The sequence below is a fragment of the Callithrix jacchus genome, chromosome 8 (assembly GCF_049354715.1).
Source record: "Callithrix jacchus isolate 240 chromosome 8, calJac240_pri, whole genome shotgun sequence".
In the NCBI taxonomy this organism is placed as follows: domain Eukaryota; kingdom Metazoa; phylum Chordata; class Mammalia; order Primates; family Cebidae; genus Callithrix; species Callithrix jacchus.
The window spans coordinates 94,810,851-94,827,554 of NC_133509.1; the positions used below are offsets into that span (position 1 = coordinate 94,810,851).

At 36.4% G+C, this 16,704-nt stretch overlaps 1 protein-coding gene across 9 annotated transcripts in view; it reads left to right on the plus strand.

The window, feature by feature from the left end:
- Nucleotides 1-14,182, plus strand: part of PCNX4 (pecanex 4) — a 51,140-nt gene extending 36,958 nt beyond the window's left edge. For 7 of the 9 annotated variants that reach the window (XM_009006117.5, XM_054239998.2, XM_035262044.3 and 4 more), the window contains 3 exons: nt 2,672-3,705; nt 4,070-4,256; nt 12,628-14,182. In XM_009006117.5, coding sequence (XP_009004365.1) covers nt 2,672-3,705; nt 4,070-4,256; nt 12,628-12,879 — 1,473 coding nt within the window. In that variant the 3' untranslated portion in view covers nt 12,880-14,182. Of the gene's footprint in view, nt 1-2,671; nt 3,706-4,069; nt 4,257-5,494; nt 5,720-12,627 lie in introns of all 9 variants that reach the window. The other 2 variants (XR_001913989.4, XR_013521243.1) reach the window with 1 other exon arrangement.
- Nucleotides 14,183-16,704: the final 2,522 nt, after the last annotated feature.

Below are 16,704 nucleotides of genomic sequence, written 5' to 3' on the forward strand. Positions count from 1 at the left end.
TAGCCTACTAATTGGTCACCCTCCTTCCACCTATGTGCCCCTACAGTATACTGTCAACCAGAATGATCTTTAAGATCTGAGTCAAACCATGTCACTTCTGTACTCAAAACCCTACAGTGAATCTCTTCTTTCATTCAGAGTAAAAGCCAGGCTCTAAATGGCCAGGCTTCCTATTCCCTCTTTGGCCTTCTCTATTACTTTAATCCTCTCACCCTATTCTAGCCTACTGGCTCTTCCCTCTGCCTTAAACACTCTCCCTTCAGATAAGCATCTGACTCCCTATTTCACCAATTTCAGGTCTTTGCTCAAATGTCATCTCTTCAATAAGATCTCCTATGGCCATCATATTTAAAATTATACTCCTACTTTTATCCCAGCAATCCCAATCCCCCTTGCCTTGCTTTACTTTTTCCTTATTTTTATAGTACTTATACCTTCTCACAAACTATGTAATTTACTTACTAGTTTCATAGTTGATTGCCCATGTCCCTCACTTTGTAAGCATCACAGCACAGGGATCTCTTGTTTTTATTCAGGAATACAGTGCCTGGCACAGAATAGGCCTTTAACAAATGTTTTTTTAAATGTAATAGTGGATTTTTTGTACTAGCGCAGATTGGATAAAATTGCTAGTAGCTAAAAAGCTGTCTCTTTAGTCCAGTGGTCCTCAAAATGCAGTGCCCAGACTAGTAGTAGTAATATTTCCTGAGAACCTGTTAGAAGTACAAATTCTTGAGGCCCACCCTGAACCTACTAAGTTAGAAACTCTCAGGGTGGGCTCAGCAATCTATATTTCAAAGAGTGCTCCACATGATGCTGACTCATCTACTGACTGAGAACCTCTGCTCTGGTCTAATCCGTACAAGAAGGCAAAAATATTGAGGATATTTTGATTACTTAATTTTATTCTATTTTAAAATGATATGGTTTAATAATATTTAATAATGTTGATTGATCATATGTGCTCTGTAACATACGTGGTTTTAAAATATGATTTTTGAGTTACTCAGGTGGCTGAGGCAGGAGAATCGCTTGAACCCAGGAGGTGGAGGTTGCAATGAGTTGAGTTCGTGCCACTGCACTCCAGCCTGGTGACAAAGCAAGACTCCATCTCAAAAAACAAAACCAAAAACCTCTACTTTTTGGTGGTACTCTTTTCTGTTTGTCTTTTTTTTTTTTTTTTTGACACAAGTTGGGTTAGGCCATGCCATCTATTAACAATTATATTAATAGTTTAAAATTTACAAAATTTACACAACCGTCACAACCATATGCACTAGGAATATTTTCCTTTGAAACAGAGGAAAAAGGAATCTCAGAGAGGGTAGGTTGCGATGTTGGTCATATCGGGCTCACCACCTGTGGGTGTCAGTCCTGCAGACCCTGATTCTGCAACATGAATAAATACACTCAAACAGAGTATAGTGAACAAGTGGACTAGGGAGTCATACACTTCCCACAGAGTGAGATCACAACTGCATGACACCCCCTGGTTCTCCTTCCTCGCATTTATTAGTATAGGTTTTACAGCAAAGGCTTTGAGTAAATACACTTGTGGATAATTAACATGGTTAAGAGAGTAGTTCTTAGAAAGTTAAAGCTCAGGTACCGTTGTCCAGAGTAACCACCATTAAAGGATAATCTCCCTGTTTGACCTCCCATATAGAGGGCCATCTGGCTCAAAGGTTACATGAGTAAACAAGCTAGAGTAGAAGCAAAGGAATATGGTGATTTATTTAATTATTTAACTAAAGGGACAAGATTGCTTTCAGCTGAGTAATAAAAAACCTTTTGGCCTTCCAAAAAGGTTTTTGACTATATTCTGTAACTTCCCTTTAATATTTCTGCCACCATCCTGAGTGAACCCCAGCAGCTGGTGACCTGCTCAAGTTGTATGCTAGCACCTGGTAGAGCCATGACTTATAAACAAGTTCTGTACTGATAGCTTTGTAAAAATATATAAATAAGCAATAGCAATAGGTATTGTATTAGTAAATAGTGACCTGATACATCCTCTTTAAGTGATTCCTTCTAAGGAGGTAATCAAACTGTGTTTAAAATTTATATAAGGACATATTGATAATGTTCACTCAGCATATATTTGTTGCATTCCCACTGTGTACCAGATACTGGTTTAGGCACTACTGATACAGCAGTAAGCAAGGTAATCAAAGAAGTAAATCTGCATTATGATGTAATCATAAATCTGGAACAGTAGGATGATAAATTCTGGCACATCCATACAATTGAATAATGCTGTTGGTCTCATCAAGTGGTATGGAAATGATACAATACTACTGTATATACTCTATAATTCTAATTTTGCTTTTTTCAGCTTTTTGCAGAATTATGATTTAAAAGTTTTTACTGTGTGGTTCAGTCTTGACTATGAATATAGTCTTTTAAAATTATAATCATACCTAATAAATTTGCCCAGTTTCTAGTAGAATTTCACATTTTCAAAAATACAGTAGCATTACTTTTAATCTCTATCCAGTGTCAAATGTGTTAAGTGTCATTAAGTTTAAGTCAGGATGTTGCTCTTGAGTTAAATTGTTTTCATTATGTTCCATATTTTTGTGATGAGAATCTATGGGTATTTACATGACTATTTGCTGTATTCTATGTAATATATGATAATAAACTCCAGTACTTTTTATTTCTTCTGTAGGGGTTAGAATTGCAGGAAACATCCTGTCATACTGCAGAAGCTCGCAGAGTTGATGAAGTTTTTGAAGATGCTTTTGAGCAAGAATACATAAGAGTACGTTCTCTTAATAAGCACTTTGGAAATGTCTTGACACCCTGTACTATTTTGCCTGTGAAATTATATTCTGATGCCAGGAATGTTCTATCAGGCATAATTGATTCTCATGAAAACTTAAAAGAATTTAAAGATGACCTCGTTAAAGTACTTGTGTGGATACTTGTTCAGTACTGCTCCAAAAGGCCTGGCATGAAAGAGAGTGTTCACGACACTGAAAATAAAGAGAAAGGACCTCTAATCTTGCCTGCTTTGAAAACTTCACTGCCTCCCAAATCCGCAGAAGACATAGATAGTTTAAATTCAGAAACTTTTGATGACTGGTCTGATGATAATATTTTTGATGATGAGCCAACTATCAGAAAAGTAATAGAAGAAAAACATCAGTTGAAAGATTTGCCAGGTACAAATTTGTTTATCCCAGGATCAGTAGAATCACAGAGGGTTAGTGATCATTCTACAGGCACAGTTCCTGAAAATGATCTTTACAAAGCAGTTTTTTTAGGATACCCTGCTGTTGACAAAGGAAAACAAGAAGACATGCCATATATTCCTCTCATGGAGTTCAGTTGTTCACATTCTCACTTAGTATGCTTACCTGCAGAGTGGAGGACTAGCTGTATGCCTAATTCCAAAATAAAGGAGATGAGCTCATTATTTCCAGAAGACTGGTATCAATTTGTTTTAAGGCAGTTGGAATGTTTTCATTCAGAAGAAAAGGCTTCAAATGTACTGGAAGAAATTGCAAAGGACAAAGTTTTAAAAGAATTTTATGTTCATACAGTAATGACTTGTTATTTTAGTTTATTTGGAATAGACAATATGACTCCTCGTCCTGGTCATATATTGAGAGTTTACAGTGGTGTTTTGCCTTGGTCTGTTGCTTTGGACTGGCTCACAGAAAAGCCAGAACTGTTTCAACTAGCACTGAAAGCATTCAGGTAATCTATTTTGATCATATACAAGTTGTAACATTGGCAGAAAAATGTTGATTTTTCTAAGTCACCTCTAAGAAGATAGTCCTTTGTTTCTATTTTTTAAAGTTTACTTTCTTCAAAATGAAAAAATATATGTAGTGTGATTATATCAAGAGTACACTTCAATTTGTACTTCCTTTGGTTTTGTTTATGTGGAGAACCTTTTTTATTATGGCTTACTGGATTTCTTCATTTGAACTGCATCATTTCTCCCTTCACTTTTTATGATTTCCATTCAGTGTCTTTAAAATATTGATTTAACAAAATCTATTTGATCTATAAAGTTGACAACAAATACTCTAAAATTCTTTGCCTCTTCATTTTTTAGGTATACGCTGAAACTAATGATTGATAAAGCAAGTTTAGGTCCAATAGAAGACTTTAGAGAATTGATTGACTACCTTGAAGAATATGAACGTGACTGGTACATTGGTTTGGTATCTGAGGAAAAGTGGAAGGAAGCAGTTTTACAAGAAAAGCCATACTTGTTTTCTCTGGGGTATGATTCTAACATGGTAAGTTTAAAAAATTTTTCAACATTTTCATACACTAACCTTGAAGAATGGATATCAGTTATAAAATATTTGAGCTAAATGATACATGATGTAACATTCTAGCTGTGATATATTAATTATAGTTTTAAGGCATTTGTAATCATGACTTTATGGCTAAGCTATATGAACTCTAGAATAGTTGGTTTCTCTACTTTTTCCAACTGAAGAGGAGCCAATGAAAAATGTTGTATAGCTGTAGTACAATACCTGACATATAAGAGAGCCAAGTATGTGTAGTATGCTATGATACAACATATTTTATTAAATGAATTGTATTCCTATGTTCAAGTGTATGAATTATCACTTGGATTTGACTACTAGAAAAGTTTATTTGTAAATGACAAAGTATTTTGTTTACATTTATACTGTATTGAAGCAAACTTAGCCTGTGAAAATCCAGAGACTTAGAATAAGGGTTGACTCTTTAAGATTTAGTACTTGTCCTTATTGTATTTAAAATGTCATCAAGTGAACACAATATGAAAGTCTCAATGTTATGAGCTTATTATGGGTTCTTCTGTCTTACATTATGTTTTGAGGAGCTCTACAAATGCACTCTCCAATGAAACTGATGAAAATTTTTTTAAAATAACCATTTAAAGTCTTAGAAAGTCACCTAAGAATGTACAGCAAACGAACACACATTTATTCAAAAAAATCTGCTAAAACCCAGTGAGAATAGCAAGAGACTGCAGTATTTGAGCCAAGACCTACCCTAGCACTTATGGGATGAACACTTTATCTTGGGTGTGATACTGCTGAAAATACTGGGGCCTTGATTACTCTTGCCCACTCATAATGTGGAGGTTCAATGCTGGGCAAGGCAAGCTGGAAAGACCTGAGGCTACTCCTTCCCTCCACTAAGTGCTTATCTCCAAAAGCAGAAGTGTCACTCAAGAGAGAAGCATGCTATTGCCCCATCCTTCACATCCAGAAGTCTGGCTCAGAGATTTTCCCCAATGGGAGAAGCAAATTATTAACGACAACAAAAAGCTCTGAATCTCTGAGGAACTGATTCATCTGCAACAGAGTGTAGACATATTGAAGCCCAAAATGCTCTTAAAAACAGTGGACTTGCTGTTTCGTGATAATGTCAAAAAAGGGAAAGAACAAAAACAGTGGAGGCTGTGGTGAAAAGTTATTTTTAGGAGACCGGTAGGTTCATTAAACTGAACTGTAAAGTGGCTATATTTTTTCAGGGGAAGAAACAGCAAAGAGCCTTCCTGGGATCAGAACAAATCTCAAACACTGACATCAAAGTTATTCCTTTGAAGAAGTTCACATTTAATTGGATCAGTCTGTGGAGCAATTTGTGCCCCAGGTCATTCTTGAAAACATAGAGTAACCAGATGGCAAGCAGTGGAGCTTAACAGCTGGGTATGAACACTTAACAAACAAGATAGCCCTGCCAAAACCATCCCAAGGTAACTGTGTGCATTCACAATTTGGCTGTTCTCTATGAGAGGCCGTATCTGAGACTTCAGACTGGGCAGGGGATAGTAGGGAGTAGACAGGGATTGACTTTACTACAGTAAGCCAGCCAGTCACTAAACAAACAGTACATAATAATAATAAGCCCTGGAGTTAGGAATGAAGAGGACCAGCACCCAGAATTTCTAGTGTTGCCTGGAATATCCAATTTTCAACAAAAAATTGTGACATGCAAAGAAATGGGGAAGTATAACCCCTATACCAGGGGAAAAAAGCAGACAACCAGGCTGTCTGTGAGAGGAAGAGATGTCATATTTAACAAAGATTTCATGGTAGTCATTATAAATATGTTGAGAGAACTAAAGGAAACCATGGTTGATAGTATGGTGAAACCAAAGGACATACGGTGACAATCTCACATCAAATAGAGAATGTATGTAGAGATAGAAATTATAAAAAAGAACCAAATGAAAAATTGACTAGAGGGGCTTGACAGTAGGTTTGAGCTGACACAAGAAAGAATTAGTGAACTTGAAAATTCTAGATCAGTAGAGATTATGTAATCCAAAGAAGAGAAAAGAATTAATAAACCATTCAGGACATAGGCATAGGCAAGGACTTCATGACTAAAAACCAAAAGCAATGGCAACAAAAGCCAAAATGGACAAATGGGATCTGATTAAACTTAAGAGCTTCTGTACAGCAAAAGAAACAATCATTAGAGTGAACTGGCAACCAACAGAATGGGAAAAAAAATTTGCAATCTACCCATCTGACAAAGGGCTAATAACCAGAATCTACAAACAACTAAAACAGATTTACAAGAAAATTACAAACCCATTCAAAAGTGGGTGAAGGATATGAAAAGACACTTTTCAAAAGAAGTCATATGTGAGGACAAGAAACATGAAAAAATGTTCATCATCACTGGTCATTAGAGAAATGCAAATCAAAACCACATCGAGATACCATTTCATGCCAGTTAGAATGGTGAACATTAAAAAATCTGGAGACAACAGATGCTGGAGAGGATGTGGAGAAATAGGAACACTTTTAGACTGTTGGTGGGAGTGTAAACTAGTTCAACCATTGTGGAAGACAGTGCGGTGATTCTTCAAGGATCTAAAAATAGAAATTCCATTTGACCCAGCAATCCCATTACTGGGTATATACCCAAAGGATTATAAATCATTCTGTTATAAAGATACATGCACATGTATGTTCATTGCAGCACTATTTATAATAGAAAAGACCTGGAACCAACCCAAATGCCCATCAATGATAGACTGGACAAAGAAAATGTGGCACATAGCCACCATGAAATACTACGCACCCATGAAAAATGATGGCTTTGTGTCCTTTGTAGGGACATGGATGAATCTGGAAACCATCATTCTCAGCAAACTGACACAAGAACAGAAAATCGAACACCGCATGTTCTCACTCATAGGCAGGTGTTGAACAATGAGAACATGTGGACACAGGGAGGGCAGCATCATACACTGCGGTCAGTTGATGGGACTAGCGGAGGGAGAGTGGAGGGTGGGGAGGGATAACATGGGAGAAAATGCCAGATATAGATTATGGTGGGATGGAGGCAGCAAACCGCTTTGCCATGTATGTACCTGTGCGGCAGTCCTGCATGATCTACACATGTACCCCAGAACCTAAAGTACAATAAAAGAAAAAAGAGAGCTTCAGAGAAATGTGGGACACCATCAAGTGCTCCAACATATACTTAATACCGGAAGGAGAAGGGAGAGAGAGAGAGAAGGGAGAAAAAAATTATTTGATGAAATAATGGCTGAAACTTCTTAAATATATTGTAAAACATTAATCCACACATCCAGAAACTTCAGTGAACTTTAGAATAAATGCAAAGAGATCCACAAGCAAATATATCATAGTAAAAATGCTGAAATCAAAGACCAGGAGAAAACCTTGAAAGCACCAAGCAAAAACTACTTGTACATTTTAAGGAAAGTCTGATAAAATTCACACCTGACTTGTCATCAGAAACAGTGGAGACCAGAAGCATGGAATGACATATTCAAAGTGCCCCCTAAAAATCTCCCAAAACAAAAAAACTTAACCAAGTACCCTATATCTAGCAAAGTGATCTTTCAAAAATGAAAGAAAATAAATTCCCAGATAAACAAAAACAGAAGTTGTTGCTACCAAACCCACCTAACAAGAAATACTAGAGTTCTTCAGGCTGAAAGCAAGTGACCACAGACAATAATTCAAATAACACACAAAACAAAGAGCACCAGTAAAGGTAACCCCATCTCTACTAAAACTACAAAAAAAAATTAGCTGGGCATGGTGGTAGGTGCCTGTAATCCCAGCCACTATGGAGGCTGAGGCAGGAGAAGCACTTGAACCCAGGAAGTGGAGGTTGCAATGAGCTGAGATTGTGCCACTGTACTCCAGCCTGGGTGACCAAAGCAAGACTCCATCTTAAAAAAAAAAAAAAGGCTAACAGCAACTCTGGGCATGGCAACTTATGTCTATAATCCCAGCACTTTGGGAGGCCAAGGCAAAAGGATTGCTTGAGACCAGGATTTCCAGACAAGCCTGTGCAACATGGCAACATCCCATCTCTACAAAAAATAAAAATTAGGTGTGGTGGCGTGCATTTGTAGTCCTATCTACCACTTGAGGGGCGAAGTGGGAGGATTACTTGAGCCAAGAATTCAGATTATAGTGAGCTATCATTGCACCACTGCACTCCAGCTTGGGTGAGGGAGGGAAACCCTGTCTCCAAAGAAATAAAAATAATTAATATAACAAGCACAATAAATGTATACTTGCTCCCTTTTCTCTCAGCTTCTTTTAAAGACATAAAATTATATCAAGTGATAATTATAACAATGAACTGTTGGCTTTATAACATTTATAATGTAATATGTATAACAATACCACAAAAGGGAAGAAAGGGAACTAGAACTCTGTAAGAGTAATATTTCTGTTTCACCACAATTAGTATAAATCTGAAGCTGATTCTTGTAAGACAGAGATAGTAAGCTTTAGTCAACCATTGAAGAAATAACTGAGAAAAAAAGTGAAAACAATAATTAAAGAAATTTAGCATATTACAAAATATCAATGCAGAAGAAAGTCAAGAAAATAGAGGGGTAAAAAAGATATAAGACAAACAGAAAGGAAAATGATAGACAAAATTCAGCTATTTCAATAATAAAATTAATGGGAATGGATTAAATAATCCAAATGAAAGGCAGAGATTATCAGACTGGATTTAAGAAAACGCCTGTAATCCCAGCACTTTGGGAGCCTGAGACAGGTGAATCACTTGAGTCCAGGAGTTCAGGACCAGCCTGGGCAACACAGTGAGACCTTGTCTCTACAAAAAAGAAACACAATTATCCGGACATGGTGGTGTGTTCCAGTAGTCCTAGCTACCCTGGAGACTGAGGTAAGAAGATTGCTTGACCACAGGAAGCTCTATGATATATAACATATATAATTTATTAATATATAAATATGTAATATATAAAATAAAAGACAAATCACATCATCTCAGTAGATATAAAAAAACTAGCAAAATCTAGCACCCTTTTATAGTAAAAACAACTAGGAAAGAAGGGAACTTCTTCAACCTGAACATCTATGAAAAACTCACATGACCATCATAATTATTGGTGAAAGATTGGATGCTTGCCCCTAAGATCAAGAAGACAAGAATGTCTACTCGTACCACTTTTATTAAACATTGTATTAGAGCTTCTAGCCAGGTAGTATGGACTGAATGTTTATATATACCCCAAATTTATATATTGAAGCCTAACCCCCAACATGATGTTATTAGGAGGTGGGGCCTTTGGGAGGTAATTAGGCTTAAATGAGATCATGGGGATGGAGTCCTATGATGGGATTAGTGCTCTTATAAGAAGAGTAAGAGAAACCCAGAGATTCCCGTCTCTCTGCCATAGAACAGAATAAGAAGATGGCTATTCATGAGCCAGGAAGATAGCCCTCATCAGAACCCAGATAGCCCTCATCAGAACCCAGCCATGAAACCACTCTGATCTTGGACTTCCCAGCCTCCAGAACTATGAGAAAGAAATGTCTCTTGTTTAAGTCACCTAGTCTATGGTATTTAGTTATAGCAGCCTAAGCTAAGACACCAGAGTAATTAGCCAAGAAAAAGAAATAAAAGGCATTCAGTTTAGGAAGAAGTAAAATTATCTCTATTCACAGATGACATGATCTTAGTGTGTAGAATATCTAACGAATCAACTAAGAAACTTAGAATTGATAAATTCAGGATAGTTGCAAGATACAAGATCAACATACAGAAATCTGGTGAATTTCTACACACCAGCAATGAATAAAACAAAAATAAAGTTAAGGAAATCCCACTTAAAATAGCATCAAAAAGAAAAATACTTAGGAAAAAATGAACAGGAGTAGTACAAAGCTTATACTCTGAAAACTACAAAACACTGTTAAAGGGGGAAATTAAATATCTAAATAAATAGAAAAATATCCAGTGTTCATAGACCAAAATAATATTGTTAAGATGACAATACTCTCCAAATTTACAGATTCAACACAGTCCTTTTCAGAATTGTAGTTGGCTTCATTGTGGAAATTGACAAGCTGATTTAAATTTATATGGAATTTCAAGATACCCTGTATAGCCAGAACAATCTTGAAAAAGAAAATTGGCAGTCTCATACTTTCAAGTTTCAAAACTTTATGAAACAATAATCAATACAGTATGGTACTGACATAAAGATAGACATATAAATCAGTGGAATTGAATTGAAGATCCAGAAATAAACCCATGGGTCTTTGGCCAACTAATTTTCAACAAGGATGCCAAGACCATTCACTGGGAAAATCATCTTTTTAACAAATGGTGCTGGGACAATTGGTTAGCCACATTCAAAAGAAAATGTTGGATTACTAGTATTAGTTTCCCAGGGCTGCTGCAACAATTACTACTACAAACTGGGTGACTTTTAAAAAATGGAAATTTATTCTCTCATATTCTAAAGGTTAGAAGGCTGAAGTTAAGGTGCCAGTAGAGCTACGCTTCCTCTGAAGGCTTTAGGCAAGAATCTTTCCTTGACTCTTCCAGCTTCTGGTGCCCCTTAACATTCCTTGGCTGTGACTGCATAACTCCAGTCTCTGTCTCCATCTTTGCAGGGCCTTATTCCCTATATTCTCTTGTGTCAATTCTGTTACTACTTTCTAAAGATATCAGTCATTTGATTTAGGACCCACCTAAATCCAGGATTATCTCATCTCGAAATCTTTAATTATATCTACAAAGAACTCATCCCAAATAAGGTCACATTCACAGGTAACTTCAAAGAGATGCTGTTCAACCCACTACAGACCTTACTTTATACCATACTTTTAAAATAACTCATAAATACATCAAAGACCTAAACATAAGAGCCATAAAAATCTTAGAAGGAAAACATAAGGGCAAATCTTCATCATCTTAAACTTGGCAACAGATTTTTAGATACGACACCAAAGCATGAAAAACAAAAGAAAAATAGATAAATATGACTTCATCAAAAGTAGAAACTTTTGTCCCTCAAAGGACACCATCAAAAAAGTAAAAGACAACTCACAGAATGGGAAAAATGTTTGCACATACTAATAAGGGACTGTTACTAGAATATATTTAAAAGAAAAAAACTCTTACAACTCTATAATAAAAAGATAAACAGATTTTAATGTGGACAAAGGATCTATATAGACATTTCTTTAAAGAAGATGTACAAGTTGCAAATAAGTACATGAGAAATGCTTGATATAATTAGTCATCAGGGAAATGCAAATCAAAACTACAATAAAATATCACTTCACACACACAGAATGGTAAAATCAAAAGGTCTGAAAGTAAGTGTTAACAAGGATGTGGAGAAATTGGAATCCTCTTCTGCTCTGGGGAATGTAAAAATCGTGGAGCCACTTTGGAAAATATTACAGCAGTTTCTCAAATAGTTAAGCAGAGAGTTAACATATGACCTAGCAAGTATACCCCTAAGTATATTTACCCAAGAGAAATGAAAACATAGATCCACATGAAACCTTGTACATAAATGTTGATGGCAACATTATTCTTAATTGCTATAAGGTGGAAACAACCCAACTGTGCATCAACTGCTGAAGACAAATTTTAGTATATAATGAAATATTATTCTGCCATAAAAAGGAATAAGATACTGATACATGCTACAACATAGATGAACCTTGAAAATATGCTAAGTGAAAGAAATCAGTCACAAAAGACCACATATTATAGGATTCATTTCAAATGAAATTTACAAAAGAGGCAAGTCTATAAACATAACAAGTATGTTAGTGGTTGCTTAGGAAAGGGTCAATGAGGAGATAGGATGGTGATAAAGAGTACAAGGCTTCTTTTTGAGGTTATGATATTTTAAAACTAACTGTGGTTATGGTTGTACATATCTGTGACTCTAATAAAAACCATTGAATTGCATACAGTAAGTAGATTGTATGAAACGTGAATTATATCTCAACGAAGCTATTTATTTAAAAAGAGCCTATTGTGTCATTCAACACCAAATGGTATTTATGACTATGCATCACCAAGGCAACGGATTAGAAAAGACAGACAAAGGAAGTGACTAAGATTTTGCCTAATGGTGATTGAGAGAGCTGCCAGGAAACTTTTATTTAAAGGACCAAGAAAGTAGAGGTGATTCTTGATTCTGAGTACAAGCCACTTGTTATGTACATTTTTAAATACTACTTTCTGTTTTCCGACCTTGGGAAAAGTTTGCCTAATTACAATGCAATTTTTCTCTAAGTTTATAAATAAAATACAAAGACCTAAATGTAATCTCTTTTCTTTTTCTCTTCCCCCACCACCACCCTTTTTACTTTAAAGGGAGTTTACACTGGGAGAGTACTTAGCCTTCAAGAATTATTGGTCCAAGTGGGAAAGTTAAATGCTGAAGCTGTTAAAGGTCAGTGGGCCAATCTCTCATGGGAGTTACTTTATGCCACAAATGATGATGAAGAACGTTATAGTATACAAGCTCATCCACTACTTTTAAGAAATCTTACAGTACAAGCAGCAGATCCTCCCCTGGGATATCCAATTTATTCTTCAAAACCTCTCCATATACATTTGCATTAAAGCTCATTTTGACTTGTCATGTCATCACATTGCAAAATTTTTATTTTTTTCATTCTAAAAAGTAACTGTGGTTTTTGTAACTTTCATAAGACTTCACCCCACCCCATTCAGATGCCTGAGAACAGCTAAGATCCATAAAGTTGGTTCCCTTAGCCATCTTAATGGTTTTAAAAAGCAACAAAATCATCTTTTTGTCTAACATAAAAGTATAGAACTATTTGGCTATTATTTGTGCCCTCTGTACTTTAGTAGGCTTTGGTAAAATATGATAAAACATTTGTATAATCATTACATAATGAATTGTTTAATGCTTTCTTAAATGTGTGATAGGTGACTTGCCATACTAAGTTAACAGCTATGTAATTTTTACATACTTAAAAGATATGCATATCAGTGTTCTAAGTAATGATAATGGATCCTGTTCAAGGTTAACATAATGTATATATATTTGTTTGAAATATATTTATAGTGTTTTCCTATGTGCTGTTTTATCATCTAATATTGTCTGAATGTTTTTATACAAAGCATGTACTTTCCTTTCATAGACTTCAGTTCACAAATATCCTTTTCAAGTATCCTTTTGACATATGTGAAAGGAGCAGGGTTTATCCTATTTATCATGTGAATGTTCACAGGAAGAGCAATGTTAGGGTAATCTGCATATGACTACTAGAGCATAGATCTGAATCATTATATATTTCTTTCAACTGAATTTACTGCTTCTGAAAAAATGATTTACCCAACAGGACTACCAATCACTAGTTTCTTAAGGGATATGAACTAAAGTCAGAAGGAGATGAGAAGAAAATTTTTATAATGTGATCTGAATTTTATTTACATTCTCTTCTTGCTTAGGAACCTTTTACATATACATGTAAGGGGGATTAACAATGAATCTGCATCAGTTGAGAGATCACATTCTCTAGTTCTTACTTAATTTCCAATTAAATCAATAGGAGCCCCCTAGATTTGTAATAGAGTAATGCATTCTCTTTAGAAATCGTGCAAGTTATATGAAATGTACCAGTTAAACTGTTAATATTCCATTTAGTATGTGGACCAATTCACCCTAATAATGTTAAAGGATAACTTTTTGGACCATTTTTCAGATAATGAATTCAAGAGATCTGTATGTTTACCTTTTTTGGGGGGGGTAATATAGTTATTAAGATTTTGTATTACTCTGAGTTCACATCTCAGACTTATGATTTAATTTACATAATTGAGATTTACTAGCTGTACACCTTTGTATCTTCATCATGTAGAAATATTTTCTCATGTCATTAAAAGTACTTCATAATTATCAGGGTTTTTATTTGTTTTGTTTTTTTGTTGTTGTTGTTTTAAGATGGAGTCTCTCTTTGTTGCCCAGGCTGCAGTGCAGTGGCACGATCTCAACTCCCTGCAACCTTCACCTCCTGGGTTCAAGCGATTCTCCTGCCTCAGCCTCCTAACTAGCTGGGATTACAGGTTTGCCCCACCATGCCCAGCTAATTTTTGTATTTTTAGTAGAGACAGGGTTTCACCATGTTGGCCAGGCTGGTCTTGAATTCCTGATCTTATGATCTGCCCGCCTCAGCCTCCCAAAGTGTTGGGATTACAAATGTGAGCCACCGCGGCTGGCCGTAATTATCAGTTTTAATGACAGCATGATACTCTGTTGATAGATATTATTTATTGGACCTCTGTCCCCCAAATAGTGAGAATTTAAATTGTTTAGAGATTTTCACTATGATAATAATGCCAACCTATGCCTTCCCTTAACCTTGCATCCTCCTCAAACTGCTCCCACATCTCCATTTCATTCATGGCCAAGTTTTCTCTTTCATTTATTTGTCAAACCATTCAAATTTGGATTCCATCTCCACTACTCTTCTAAATTTAAAAAAAAAGTTTTTATTAAGGTCACTATTGACCTTTTTATTGTCAAACCAACTAGTAGTAATTGACACATTTGACCATTCCTTGAATCAGCTTTTGTGTTTTCTTTTGGACTTTCCTGATACTACATTATCTTTGCTTTCTTCTTCTTCTTTTTTTTTTTTTTAATTTTTTGAGATGGAGTTTCGCTCTTGTTACCCAGGCTGGAGTGCAATGGTGCGATCTCGGCTCACCTCAACCTCCGCCTCCTGGGTTCAGGCAATTCTCCTGCCTCAGCCTCCTGAGTAGCTGGGATTACAGGTACACGCCACTGTGCCCAGCTAATTTTTTGTATTTTTAGTAGAGACGGGTTTCACCATGTTGACCAGGATGGTCTTGATCTCTTGACCTCATGATCCACCCACCTCGGCCTCCCAAAGTGCTGGGATTACAGGCGTGAGCCACTGCGCCCAGCCGATCTTTGCTTTCTACTTATCTTCCTAGCAACTCCTCAGTCATCTTTGCTGCTTTCCTCTTCTACCTGACCTCTAAATTTTAGAATTTCTCAACAGTTGATTCTAGGCCCTACTTTGTATATCTACATTCACCATAGATAATCTCATCTACTTCAAGATTTGAAGTATCAATAAATTGATGATGATCAAATATGTGTACCTAACCCAACCTCTCTTCTTACACTGAATCTATATATATTATTTATTTGATATCTTCACTTGATATATTAAAAACTGACTCAGACTTTGAAGGGAAGGTGAGAGTTAAAGAAAGACACACACACAGAAAGAAGGTGGTTTGAGAGCAGATGCACACTTTAATTTATGTCCAGCATAAAACCTGCAGAAGTAGGGGACCAGCTTAATGCCAGAGCCCACCGCTGCTTACAGAGAGGGTGTACTTATTGGTATGGATGGGAGGGGTCTGAGCAGTATGGCTTGCTGCCCGGCAAGGTATTGATAAGCTGTTCCTTTGTTGAGGTGGTTCTGGCCCTTGTTCTCACAGGATGTCATCGTGGCATTCCTTGGGCCTTTGCCCAACAAGATATGATAGGGATGTTTCTTTAGTTGGGCCTTTGTCCACCTTGGGTCCAGTGGTTAGGCAGGATGCTTCTCACTGTGCGAATGCCTGTGAAATATTTCACTTTGATCAAGTTCTGAAGGATAATGGGGAGCTTACAAAATGGTGCAGTTTGGGCTAACACTGACCTTACTGAATTTTCCCTAATACCTACTTTTCTACTTCTGACTTTTAGAGGTACATTCATAACAGCTATTTCAGAGAACTGGAAAAGCCAAGCAAAGTAATGTTTAAAATCTGCTTAAGGGTATTAGAGAACCAAAAGACAGTGAAGAATAACATCACTAAGATCTAAGGCAGTATGAAACCTAGAGACCTGAGCTCAAGTTTTGGGCTTCTTTTCTTTTAGAAGACATGACAATTCAGGATAAGGTGGTTGAGAGATGCTAAGTAATACTTATGACAGCCTTGCTGCTGAGTTGGACAAGAACTGGAGACCAAGGCTCTAAGGAAGTAGGGGAAGGGAAAGGAACCCTAGTAACTGACCATACATTGGGTTGTGACCCCAAGGGACAATATCCAAATCGTTAAGAGTGAAGAAAAACCAGATGCAGTTAGGATGTTCTCACTTCCCAAAACTGGATTCGTGACCCTTGGCTCTAACCTCTACCCAGAGCAAATGTAAATGCTTTCTGGGCTGATGTTTTGAGTTATTTTTATAACTTTTCATTTAGTGTTGGAAAGTTATTTAAGGCATCTGAGGAAACAAGGCAACATGATCAAAATCCGAAAGAAGCAACAAATGATAGGACAGAGCCACAGGGGATCCAGATAATGAGCTACTCAACACAGGGTCTAAAATTACTACGTTTAGTGTGTTTAAAGATCTAAAACACAAGACTGAGAATTTCAGCAGAAAATCAAAAACTA